At 42.2% G+C, this 13763-nt stretch overlaps 1 protein-coding gene across 1 annotated transcript in view; it reads left to right on the forward strand.

Moving 5' to 3' along the window:
* The window catches only part of megf6b (multiple EGF-like-domains 6b), an 80603-nt gene that overhangs the window by 3284 nt on the left and 63556 nt on the right, over positions 1-13763 (forward strand). Inside the window, exon 4 of the mRNA XM_058372892.1 lies at positions 5034-5138. Coding sequence (XP_058228875.1) covers positions 5034-5138 — 105 coding nt within the window. The remainder of the gene's footprint in view (positions 1-5033; positions 5139-13763) is intronic.

The following is a 13763-nucleotide window of genomic DNA, read 5'->3' on the forward strand; positions in this document are numbered from 1 at the left end:
TAAATGTAAATACGAGCAGGGAGGCAAGAAATCCAAACGATTCGCTCAAATGATTCAAATTATTGAATTATTATATTGAACAGTTTGAAGAATATTGAATGATCAGTTCCGACCAGTCCATCAGCGCACATGATTCAGTGTTTCTTCAGTTTCCTGCTCACAACTTTTTAAAGAAGTTTATTTTAGTTCCAGTTTAATGTTTGGAAGAAAACATCATTAATTCAATTTCAGTCACATACAGCTGGAGCTGAACCTAGTGCACTACGCTGAACCTAGTGCACTACGCTGAACCTAGTGCACTACACTGAACCTAGTGCACTACACGGAACCTAGTACACTACACTGAACTAAGTGCACTACACTGACCCGGGTACACTACACTGAACTAAGTACACTACACCGAAAAAGCACACTGCTGAATGAACAATTAGTGTGTATGGTAATGACTTTATATCTACTATGTGAACAGTCAGTCAGTCAGTTTGCAGCTCAAAGAGAAAGTGAGGAAAAACTCATTTGAAACACAGCACTAACTAGAGAGCCAGATATTTCAGTGTCAGTGTTTTAACACCGGTCTTTTGCTCTTGTGTGTAATGGCCTGGGCTAACTCGGGGTCTTTGATAAGAAGTCTTTGAGCTGAAATAACAGGCATAACTCAGTCAGGAAAAAAAAATCCAATAAAGCATGGCCTTGTCATTTTGAAACCTGGCTTCAGCGCTGAGCTCCGAAGAAGAAAAGTCGAAACTGACCCTAAAATGCAGAAATAAATCTTCTTCTAATCTGGAAAACTCCCCCAGGAAAACAGTTTCTGCCAGAACCGGTTGACATGTAGTGATTTACTCCAGTGTGGGTGTAGTAGCAGGAGTTTGATTCCTGAGCACTGCTAAGGGCAGAGACCTTTAGATGGACACACAGGGCTGCTGCAGACGATTCCCCACTACGGGTCACGTTACTGGATCTAACACCACCCTCAAAAGCCTCTTTGTGTGCTGGTGAAGGTTATACCTCTCGTAATACTGGCCAAAACCAAACCCAACACTGAACCCAATACCGGTTTGTTTTGAAACACACCAAACGTCTGTCGACACGTTTCTCTGTGAGGCTCTGTCTCAAGTCACAACTTTCCATGACAACATCTCTTCCTGCTGCCGGGACTTTTATCTTCATAACTCAAGGCTTTGACAACGAACAGGAGAAAATGTGGACAAACTAATTGGTAATAAAGCAGCAGGATGAAAAAGAGGGAGTCTGACATGCATTACCTCCGTCTGAAGACCTCAACATGCCTCTGATTCAGACACACTGCACGGAACGTTAACATTCTGGAGCTGATTTGGAAATCGATGCTGCTTCGATTGTGTCCACTGAAAGGTTTTCTCCAGGGTTCTGCTTTCACACACCGGGGAATTAAAGAGTGGACAGGATAAAGACAGGGTGTGACCATGAAGCTGACTCCACCGTACTGCTACAAAAGCCAGGCTACGGTAATTAGACTACTCGAGTGTCAAAAGTGTTCGGACCATCGGCCTTTTAGGAAGACGAAAGAGGACATGTTGAATTTTTTTCTTCGCTCTCTCTTGGAAATTTTCTCTTTCTTTAAAGTGCTCTGTTCCATTAAATATCAGATGTAAGATGTAGCTTCACATCAGATTAGTAGGAACTAACTAAAGGAAGACCTAATGCCCAGTTTGAGAGCCTTAACAAAACGATTTCTTATTCTTCTTTAAGTACAGGAAATAAATGAAAAAAACTAATGGGCTTTTCTCCGAGTGCAGTTTCTCGAGTACACCGGTTGACTCCTTGACTCTTCATGTGTAAGTGCTCTTAATGGTGAAGATGCTTGGAGAGACTTCCTTGGATTTAACCAATATTTCCTTTTCTTTCCACACAATGGAGGCTGAGAGTAACGCAGACGGGGAAATCGGAAGAATTTCGGACCACAATTTAATCCCAAATGAGGACTTGCTCCTCAGAGCTACACCGTCGCTTTTATTTGCTCTGTGTTTAACAGCAGGTTGAACCCAGTGTTGACCAGACGTCCACGTGGATCTCAGGAGCTTCTACAGGACGTTCTGCGTGGTGTCAGTGGGTGGTCCGAGGGTCAGCAGACGGCATTTACTTGCGCGCAACAATGCAAGCGGTCACAAAGGTCACATGACTGTAGATTTCTCTCCGTTTCAGACATGACATTTTCATGACCCATTGTTTCAGGGTCTATTTACTGCTTTTGCGTGCTTTCACACAGGAATGCCCTTTTTTCTTTTTTTTTTTTAAGGATTTTCCTGTCCTGCATTTTTCACAGACTGTACTTCGCAGCTAGGCAGAGGGTTTTTATTCAACTTCTCCTCAAAGAGCTATAATTTAACACGCTCTGTAATTGTACCTGTTTGGGCCTTGTGAAAGAAAGCTGTAAAATATATATTTTTAAGTATTTTTTTTTCTCTCAATGTGAATGTAATTATCTTGAGACTTAAAATTGCATAACATTTTAGGAGGCGTGGTTCTGCAGATTTTAATGAAAGAGCTGCGGGTTGGAGTTTGAAGGTTTTGACCTTACACCTTAACAAGATTCCTAGAAATCAACCACTACAGTATCATTCGTCTGGCTTCATGGTTGTCTGAGTAAAAATAATGCTTAAGCAAGGCGACCACATGCCACACTCTAATGCATGCAGATTAGTGAAGATTATTCTTGTGGATGTCAGTCATCTGGCAGGAATTCATCACATTCCCGTCTCGTGTGCCGGGAGAGATGGACAAGCTTCATCTTCTTCACCCTTCCTTTAGTGGAACTAGGTGGGGAAGTCTGTGCTTCCTGTTTGGGATTTATTCTCATCGGAGGAAGGATGGAATTGGTTCTGAAAGACGCACCACTGAGGGTGATGTCCTGTTGATTTGGGTTTTGGACAGATTTAAATGATGAGTTATTGTTGCCACCCATTTTAAAAGAGCTCCCGAGAGTGGGCGTGTCAGTAGCCAATCGTGGTCATCTATAAGCTTGCTTATTTACAAAAGGAAGGATCGAAGGTTCTTCAGCTTTTTTATTATGTAGGATGAGAGAAATCTGGGAGGAAATGTGTTCGTGTTTGACTTCATAGGATGAAGATTGTAAAAAGAAAGTGTCCATTTTCCCTAGACACTACTCCATACTTAAGACTCAGGACTCTAGTCCAGCTATTAATGAATAAAGTACAAGATTGTGAGGCTTGTTCGAGTTCACTGTACAGGTACAGGCAACGTAAATGAGCCATCATTTTCCAATAATGGATCCTAATTATGTAGCTTAAGTGATGTCTAAAGGTCTGCTATAAAGTGCTTCTGTCTGTATTCTCTGTCTAAAGCTACATTAAGTCATTATTTTTAAGTGGATTGGAATTCCACCAAAACTCATTATCAGCTCCTCGCTCTTCATGTCTCTCTGCAGCAGAACGATCTGATGTGGAAGCCTCCGAGCAGATGGAGAGCATACATCACATTCAGACATGACTACACACATGTATGCGTGCGTACATACATACACACACACACACATACACACACACACCTGGCACTAGTTTAACAGACACACATGCTAAAAGATGTGGGGGGGTCATTAGTTTTGAGTGATGGGCGTTTATGGAATGTGACATCTGATGGTCTGTACTTTTGCCCAAGAGGCAGCCACGAGGCACAGAATACCCGACGGATTATAAAGCCTTCGTTTATGGATTTGTGGATTCTCAGCAGGACACACACACACACACACGTTAAAGAGAACGAAAGAACGCCTAGCTCGGGGGGGGTTTAGTGTGTCTGGTGGCTGTAATTCTTGCTGATTGAAAACACATTCAGCTCCCCGTTCTCTTCGATCTCTGCGGTGTTTTAAAAAGAAATGTCACACAGTAAATAATGAAGGAACTCTGATCTCGGAGCTGAAGCTTATTTGCGCTGTGCAAATAATGAAAGGCATAAAATACTAGAAAAAGTCCCAAATGAGTTTGGGTGGATTAAGTATCTGAGCATGACACAGCTTGTTCGCTGTCTGTGTAAACCCTGGAGTTCACCACCTGAAAGACACACACTGAACATTACATTAGGGTGATTTTTTACAAAGCAAATGACCGAACCTATGCTGTAGTTCACGTGTAGTGAAAAGTGTTTGTGAATATTTGGATATTGTGAGGCTGAGGAATATTAAACACAGGCATATAGATGATATTATATTTTATTAACATGGTTTGGAGAAAGAAATGAGACAGAATGTTAAAGAAAAACTCAATAAAACCAATAAAAAACTTTAAAAGTGTTTTACAGTTCAATACACCAGTCCATGCTGAGAGTTCTGACTCTCTCTCTCTCTCTCTCTCTCTCTCTCTCTGTCATTTTATTCACAGTTTTCCCCCCTCCTCATGTTAGACTTCACCAGTTTTTTTTTAAATAAAACCCTAAACATCTAACCAGGCTAAGTGCAGTAGTCTATGCAGAAGACCAGGATAGCTGTTAGCCTTGCTAGCTAACATTTGCTAGCTAGCTAACAAGGCTATTTGATAGCTTTCTAGTTTAAAATAGGATTTTGTTGTTATTTTTTAATCAGATAGAAATGATCTGGAGAATTGTTAAATCCTGCACCTAGACTGTAATCAAGGCTAACAGAATTGAATGGGTTAATTCTAGCTAGCCAGCTAGTTAGCAAGCACAAAACCCTGGCTGGTAAAGTTAGCAAGCTGGCTAAGTTAATGAAATGTAATGAATGCTGCTTTGTGAGAATTTTCTTTGTATTAGAATCATCTAAATTGACTTAAGGTCTTGATTTAAAACATCAGAATGTTGTTAAAAATAATAAAAGCTATTTTCATGCTAATTACTGATTATAGTTCTGTACAAATAGAGTTTGTTGTTTATTATTCTGTAAACCGTGCCAAACATGCTGTAAGTATTAATTGCCGTAACTAATGCCTGTGTAGATTTATACCAGGTGTTTGTTTTTTGCTCGGTTACATCATGCGTCAGGATTTTTCATCCTCTCTGATATCTGTGTTTCTTTCTTCCTGCAGCTATCTGCAGCTATGGAGTGTGTTTTAACGGAGGCCGGTGTAGAGAAGGATCCTCGCAGCTCTGTGATTGCCCGGCTGGCTTCCACGGGCCGAGCTGTCAGTACGGTGAGTAAATACAGCTCATGTTTACGTCCCGCTCTCTGTACTACATGTGACACGTCCGACTATAGCCTCAATCCGGTTATCCGTGCAGATGTGATGAAGAATGGTTGGTCTGTTAATCATTGGTGGATGCATTTCACTTCTCACAAGCTCCTACTTTTCAATCTCGGTATCTTGGCACTGCCTTCCTTCCTTCCTTCCTTGAGCTTCCATAATGGCTGAATTTGAGCTTCCTCCTGTCTGATGTTGGGCTCAAGCAGTTGAAGGCCAAGAATTTTATCTCCTGCAAATAAGGAAGAGAAGCCGCAGTTCGGCGGTGTGTTAGGAATGGACGAGACTGTTGCTTTTCTGATATCCAAACACAACAGGAAATTCCTCACACCACTTCTTCCCTTCGCCATTATACATAAAGACTGTCTCATCATATTCAGTTAACTGGGGAGAATTTCAGGAGAAGAAAGAAAGAGGTTCTGTGAGATGGATTGAGTGATGCAACTCCAAACTACTCACATGGTGGACGGCATTTTAACACACCTTCTGTGCATCATGAAATAATTTTTTTGGTTGAAATGTTTTGATTTTGAATGTAAATGAACCCCGTCCGAATAGGGCATATTTAATCTTTTTCTAATGATAAAAACAAATCCAGATTTTTGATTTATCAGCACTATCACAAGCACTTTCTGTAAACAGTCTGATGAGTAAACTCTACTTGCTACTTGCCTCTTCATGAGTCGATCATTAATTGCGCTTTTTTGTTCCGCTGTTAGTTTAAATTAAAAGTGTTTATTTGTTAAGCTGAGAGCGGTGCCCCGTCTCGAGCACGAGTCAACAAGCAACTTGTTAAGACCTTTCCTCTTTTCTTTTGGCTTCTTTGTTTGGTCTGAACAGCACTCAGCGTGCAGCCATTCTGCAGGTTCTGCATGTGGTCGACCCCCTGCCTCCAAAAATGTCCAGCCATGCATTTGAAGTGCTAAAAGGAAACGTCAGTTCCACGTGACTTTTTTTCCCGCTGTGTCGAGACCCGCTGCCTTTTGTTTTGTTTTGTCCTGACTGTGGGGAGCTTTGCATAAGGTCTTGCCCTCTCTCCTTTGGGAAGCTATTAGCTTATGAATAGTGTGATGGTTATATTACTCTGTGATTGACACCTCGCTTGATCATGGACACTGATTGGTTACCTGTGGGGGCGGGTCTAAGAGACTCGGAGACTCCATGCTGGTCATTGTGGCAACTCTGTAGAGCTGTAGGATGTCATTAAGCTTTGTTTAGTGATGTGAAATTAGAGGGACGATGTGACTCAATGTGAAAAATATAAAACATTAAAACATTTTAAGTTTCACTGTGCTAACACGTGATTTTTCACCTAGCTTTGGTATTAGGGCTATACGTATTTCACCACGTGTGCAGCTTCTCCACACAAATCCTTCTTCTTCAGTGGCAGCTAAAAGGATCACAAAGCCAGACATCCATCACATATCCTTTAACTTAAGATGGAAGATCTAATTCAGACCATAAACCACACATGTGCTAATTTGCCTTCATAGAAGAAGTGGAAGCAGAAGTCTAATATTTTTTCTGCTTCAGTTCAGACGTCAAACTTTTTGGAAGATGGAGATGACGGATATTTATCATTCGCTCCATGTTTTTCCAGTTTGAGGAAACCTTCTGTACCAGAAGCACATTTCACTCAAGTAGAGCATTTTTCCTAACAAAACATTTTTTTTTCATTGTGACTGATAGGTAAAAAAAAAATCCTTAATAGACGACGACAAGCCGACATGAGCTCCTTAAACAACGAGTCGTCTTCTGCCGGTTATGATGTCAAGCAGGAATTCGGCACTAATACAGTGTTGTTACTGCATTCCTGTCTGTCGTACTTCCCTGTAATGGTGTACTGTGTGGCAGCAAGTGATGACATCTGACATATTCCTGTGGTTTTAGCACATAATAAAGCAGGAGGAGGAGGAGAAGGAGTTGGCACGCCATGAAGGACGTCTTTCTGGCCCCGTGCTCTCGGCTAATCGCGTTCCCCTGATCGTGTTCTTCTGCGGCTCTCCGTCCACTGCTCGTCCTCGTGAGGCTGAATCCTGCAGCCATCGTTCATAACACAGAATTTTATATCAGTGTGAATGAAGGAGTTTAGTGTCCACCCTGAAATAAAATTTATTATTATTGTCAATTAGAGAATCTTAATTGTATGCAAATAAGTTAGTGTCGTTAGTGTCTCGAACGATTCCTTGGACAAATCCGACGTTTCTTCAAAAACATAGAGAATTAGACAGAAAAATAAAGCCTGTGAGACAGGAAGTAGCAGAGATTATTGGTGCCTCTGCTGAGTGTCCATAGCTAGTTAGCTTGCTTTGCTAATCTTATCTGAGAACAATGCTAATCGCCTATGAAGACGAGCGTTTTTGCACTCAGCCAGTTTTGCACTCCGACTAGAGCAGCATTTCATTTAAATATTGAGCTTTAGATGTAAAATATTCAGCTAATATTTCTCTGGAGCTAAAAATAAATTTAGGACAGGCCACACGCACAAGTGACCAACTACAAGTGATAAAAGCAGCTTGGTGCATGCTAGTGCGAACGTTCTGACATCACTTCTGCTCTTTTTCTTCTGTGTGAGTGTGTGTTTATAAGCGGGTTTTATTATAAGCCTGGCAGAGCATCACTCTGCATCTGGTGATCTTTACAAGGGAAAATACTAAACCTGACTGATTTACAAAATATGTTTAGCCTCAAAATAGAGGAACTCGGATGATGAAAATCCACTCAAACCAACAAAACAATTTCTTTACCAAATACATGATAAATGAACAGGCTTAATGATAGATGTTTGACACAAATCGTACGATAATAAACCTCCATCTGAGTCCATACATGGCCTTCAGGATTTCCTGCACACATTTAAAGATCTGCCAAGTCCTCTGCTCCTGAGGGGTTTACTTCTAGCACAGCTAATGCGTAAACAATAAAAGCTAGAACTGGAAACTCTTGAGGTCTTGATTTGCACTTAACAAAATGGTGAAACTTCCAGGTTCTTCACTTTGTTTCTCTGTGGAATCATACACAAGAACTCTGAACTATTCACAGAAATTCCTTTAATGGTTCTAGCTTTTCAAGAGGTTTACAAGATCTTTTCTTTTGCTCTTTTGAGAAGAACAGAAGAACAATTTTTGCTTCTATAAAGAAGCTTTGAGTGATTGACCCCAGTCCCCAGGCGAGGATATGAACTCCTCCTGTCTAATTACAGGCTAAACCTGCCTCAGAATTCCTCCATCTTGTCCAGCCTCTTTCGAGCGTATCGTAATCCCCTTTTCTCTCCAGCGCTTTCTGACCTGTGTCCGTCATCACCGTGTCCTTACTCTGCGTAGTGAAAAGTTACTGAGGTCAGAAATCCACTCAGATCATTTAGATCAGAAGATTGTGGTGGATGATGGATTTTTCTCAGAGCTCGTGTTCTACTGAATGCAGCAGTGTTGAAGCTGTGCCGGAGGTCCGGCGGGCTGACCCAGGAGGGTGAGGGAGCGGGGCGGCTAATGAACTCGTTTTACATCAGGTCAGCGGGGTCAGATGTGAAGGTCTGAGCTGCGAGGCATCGTAAATGTAGCTGTTTCAGAAAACCTTCACCTCTTCAGGCCACCAGCATGTCAGAGGGTCTGCTGCTGCCACTTTGGTCTAAGTTCTTGTTCCTAAACAACTAAAATTTGATCTTCAAACAGTACAATTCTGTGTAAGGTTCACCAACAGAGGGAAAAACACAGTGAAAGCCACTGAAAGTCAGAGTCCTGACTCACAGACAGAACATCATTCGGTTCTTTATACTGATTAAAAAGTCTCATAAGTCCATCACCATTCCATGTGTATTGGAACATCAGTGTACTGGGAAAAAGGGTCCTACCAGCTAACTAACTAACCTAGCTTTCTCTCTAGATTAGATTTATTCTAATCAATAATGCAGATGATGTAAATACCAGTGTAAGGAAGTTGATGAGTTTGAGTTTGCTGAAGCTTTAGAGGCAGAAAATCAGCTTGTTATTTTTTAGATACAACACCACTGTAATTTTACCAATGAAATCATTTACAAAAGTCCTGTTTCTCACCTCCAGGTTTGGTTTTCTCATTTGCACCCAAACCAGTGACCTGATTGGTCAGGAGGTAAACAAACTTGCTTTTTAAAAATGTTTTTGGAAGCTCAGCTGCTCCTGTAGGATGTCACGTAGCCCGTGTGAGATGTTTTGTTCTTCAGTGTTCATGGTTCATGGTACATTCGTTCTCAAACACCTCCTGGCTGTGGGTTGGGGGTCAGGGGTCCTGGAGGGTTAAGGCCAGGCTGCAATGTTTAGGATAACATTGTCCAGGTTCGACGTTCCTGTTATTTTTATGCTGCAAGATAATAAGCGTAGTTAACCTTAACCTTAGATTTCAGGTCCTTCAGCTCAACTCAGGTGTATAAATCAGGCTTCACCTGATGGGTTTATTTTTGTGTGTTGTTATTAACCATATCTCCTTCAGCATGAAACATGAAAGAAAACGAGAGGAGGACTTTTTTCACCCGAAACCCTTTTTTTTTTTTTTTGGTGTATAAAGCTAAAACGTTTAAACGGCTCTGGACGTGTTTCCACAGGTCAGCTGTTAGATTTATGCAGTGAGAGTCATAACTCAGCCTTCATCCTGGTTTGTAGCACAGCCTCCATGTTCAAGTAAAAATATATTTACGGTCAGTAGAATCTTTGTAATGTTAAAAGGGAAGAAGATAAAGGACGGTCAGCCGCAGAAAAGTTACACAGGACACGAATACCTGATCTCAGACATCTAACCTGACGGTTTATCACAGGATGGATTTAGTCGCAGAGTCGGATTCGTTTGTCAGCAGGCAGACGCTGAGACGCCGAAATCTCTGAAAATACACCTGAGGAAATACTCTGGGGTCCTGCTCATGCTTCCAATTTCACTAATGCACTTCTGATGTTATTATGGAGCCTTTTTTATGCTCATGTGAGTTATTTGTAGGGGAATTCTGTTTGATGTCCTTCTAATTAAGATGTAAGATAATTTAGGAACATTAAGTCTGACCCTGAACTAAATCACTGAAGGTTTCATACTTCTTTTACACTCGTCACACCATTTTGAATCCAAAAACCATTCGGATTAGAATAGTAACCATCACTGATCACAAACCAGGCTGATCTTCTCACTTTATTCTGGAATTTTCTGCGTATAAATTCCTCACATCCCTGTTTTCTTTTCTGACATTGATGCCTCAGTTTCTTCATTTGTTTTCATTCATATTTTTTCATCACTGAGTTTGACAGAAAATGCAGTTTTTTGGTGCTCATGTGATTCCTACTCTCTGATAAACCTGTTAATCTTGTTTCCTGGCCAGTTTCCTGTTCTTTGTTGTTCTACTTCCTGTGGTGATAGCTGATGAAGCAGTGAGTGATTACAGCAGATGCCCTGAAGCTTTCAGTCACATCCATCATCCTTAATGATGTCCTCGGAGCTCTTTGGATACAGTGCGCTTGCTTCCAGTGCTTCATTCTTCTCCACTTCTTCTTCTTCTCTGCGTGCTTCTTCTTGTTCTTCTGGCTTTTAAAGAGAGGCTCAGTCCTGCTTCTTTTGTACACAGTGATAAAATATCCTGGAGAGTCAGTTATATATATCTTAGATCAAATTATTTCCAAATCAAGTGAGAGTTTTACTGTAAAAACTGTAAAATTACACTGGAACTTCTCTCTGAGTTCTGCTGCTCCTGGTGGGGGTGGCTTATGTGCCTTGTGGGTGGAGTTTATGAACCTTTTGGGTGAGGGTTTATGTACCTGGTGGGTAAAGGTTTATGTACCTGGTGGGTGAGGGTTTATGTACCTGGTGGGTAAGAGTTTATGTACCTGGTGGGTGAGGGTTTATGTACCTGGTGGGTAAGAGTTTATGTACCTGGTGGGTGAGGGTTTATGTACCTGGTGGGTGAGGGTTTATGTACCTGGTGGGTGAGGGTTTATGTACCTGGTGGGTAAGGGTTTATGTACCTGGTGGGTGAGGGTTTATGTACCTGGTGGGTGAGGGTTTATGTACCTGGTGGGTAAGGGTTTATGTACCTGGTGGGTGAGGGTTTATGTACCTGGTGGGTAAGGGTTTATGTACCTGGTGGGTAAAGGTTTATGTACCTGGTGGGTGAGGGTTTATGTACCTGGTGGGTGAGGGTTTATGTACCTGGTGGGTAAGGGTTTATGTACCTGGTGGGTAAAGGTTTATGTACCTGGTGGGTGAGGGTTTATGTACCTGGTGGGTGAGGGTTTATGTACCTGGTGGGTAAAGGTTTATGTACCTGGTGGGTGAGGGTTTATGTACCTGGTGGGTGAGGGTTTATGTACCTGGTGGGTAAGGGTTTATGTACCTGGTGGGTGAGGGTTTATGTACCTGGTGGGTAAGGGTTTATGTACCTGGTGGGTAAAGGTTTATGTACCTGGTGGGTGAGGGTTTATGTACCTGGTGGGTGAGGGTTTATGTACCTGGTGGGTAAGGGTTTATGTACCTGGTGGGTAAAGGTTTATGTACCTGGTGGGTGAGGGTTTATGTACCTGGTGGGTGAGGGTTTATGTACCTGGTGGGTGAGGGTTTATGTACCTGGTGGGTGAGGGTTTATGTACCTGGTGGGTAAAGGTTTATGTACCTGGTGGGTGAGGGTTTATGTACCTGGTGGGTAAAGGTTTATGTACCTGGTGGGTGAGGGTTTATGTACCTGGTGGGTGTGCTTTAGGTGCTTGGTAAATTGGGTTTATGTACCTGGAGGGTGAGGGTTTATGTGCCTTTTGGGTTAGATTTTATGCGTCTGATGGATGGGATTTAGGTGCTTGGTGGGTGGGGTATATGTACCTGGTAGGTGGGGGTTTATGTAGCTGGTGGGTAAGGGTTTATGTACCTGGTGGGTAAAGGTTTATGTACCTGGTGGGTAAAGGTTTATGTACCTGGTGGGTAAAGGTTTATGTACCTGGTGGGTAAAGGTTTATGTACCTGGTGGGTGAGGGTTTATGTACCTGGTGGGTAAAGGTTTATGTACCTGGTGGGTGAGGGTTTATGTACCTGGTGGGTAAAGGTTTATGTACCTGGTGGGTGAGGGTTTATGTACCTGGAGGGTGAGGGTTTATGTACCTGGTGGGTGTGCTTTAGGTGCTTGGTAAATTGGGTTTATGTACCTGGAGGGTGAGGGTTTATGTGCCTTTTGGGTTAGATTTTATGCGTCTGATGGATGGGATTTAGGTGCTTGGTGGGTGGGGTATATGTACCTGGTAGGTGGGGGTTTATGTAGCTGGTGGGTGAGGTTTTTGTACCAGGTGGGTGGGGTATGTGAAACTGGTGGGTGGAGTTTATGTACTTCGTAGGTGGGGGTTTATGTACCTGGTGTTTGGGGGTTTATGTGCCTGGTGGGTGGCGGTTTATGTATCTGGTGGGTGGGTGTTTATTTGCCTGGTGGGTGGGGTTTGTGTGCCTGGTGGGTGGGGTTTATGTGCTTGGCGGTGAGGTTTATGTGCCTGGGAACTGGCTGGAGAACAAGTCAGGGAGAAAATGGTAAACAAACAAATAAACAATGCTTGGATGTTACTTGCTGCTTTTCTGTTAACGTTTTGGAAGTGCACTGCTGTGACCAAAAAAACAAAGAGGTTCCTTTAGAAGTTCTTCACAGTGCCGCTTTGAGAGCATCATGTAAATCCAACACTGGTGGAAAAAATGTCAAGTGTGAAATCAGCTTAATGACTTAATGAATGCTCTGCCCTCATGATGACCCTCAGCAGACAGATGTGGGATCTCTGATGGCTTCATGATGAAAGCTGGGCCTGTGTCCCACATCACGACAGTGTAACAGACAGTGACAGTGTACCAGACATGTAACTCAGCAGCTCTTCTCTGCGGTTGGACATGAGAATGTAATAATAACGTTTCTGCTGATCACGGTGTTTTTATGTTAGAAAATATTTTCTGAATGTATTTTGTGGAAAATTTTGGTTAGAAAAATCTGGATTCATGTTTTCAGGAGAACTGGGAATGTTTTAATAACAACACTTTATAAACATTCCCACAACATTCCTGTTGCATTAACATTAACATTTCCACATTAATATTATATTTTAATGTTTACTAGTCTAACCATTATGCTTGTAGAATGTTGCAAGAACGTTATTTCTGTAAGCTTTATTCAGTCAAATGTAATTGAGAAGATTATTATTATAATTAGTGGTAGTAGTAGCTTACAATATTTCAAAGTGTATTGTGACATACAACTACTACTATCCATCCATCCATCCGTTTTCTATACTCGCTTTATTCCTAATTAGGGTCACGGGGATCTGCTGGAGTCTATCCCAGCACACACTGGGTGAAAGGCAGGGGTACACCCTGGACAGGTCACCAGTCCATCACAGGGCCAAACATATAGACAGACAACCACACACACTCACTCCTATGGACAATTTAGAATTACCAATCAACCTAATGTACATGTTTTTGGACTGTGGGAGGAAACCGGAATACCCGGAGTAAACCCACGCAGGCACGGGGAGAACATGCAAACTCCACACAGAAAGGACCCAGGACCTTCTTGCTGAGAGGCAATAGTGCTAACCACTAAGCCAC

The sequence above is a fragment of the Hemibagrus wyckioides genome, linkage group LG21, assembly GCF_019097595.1.
Source record: "Hemibagrus wyckioides isolate EC202008001 linkage group LG21, SWU_Hwy_1.0, whole genome shotgun sequence".
Taxonomy (NCBI): domain Eukaryota; kingdom Metazoa; phylum Chordata; class Actinopteri; order Siluriformes; family Bagridae; genus Hemibagrus; species Hemibagrus wyckioides.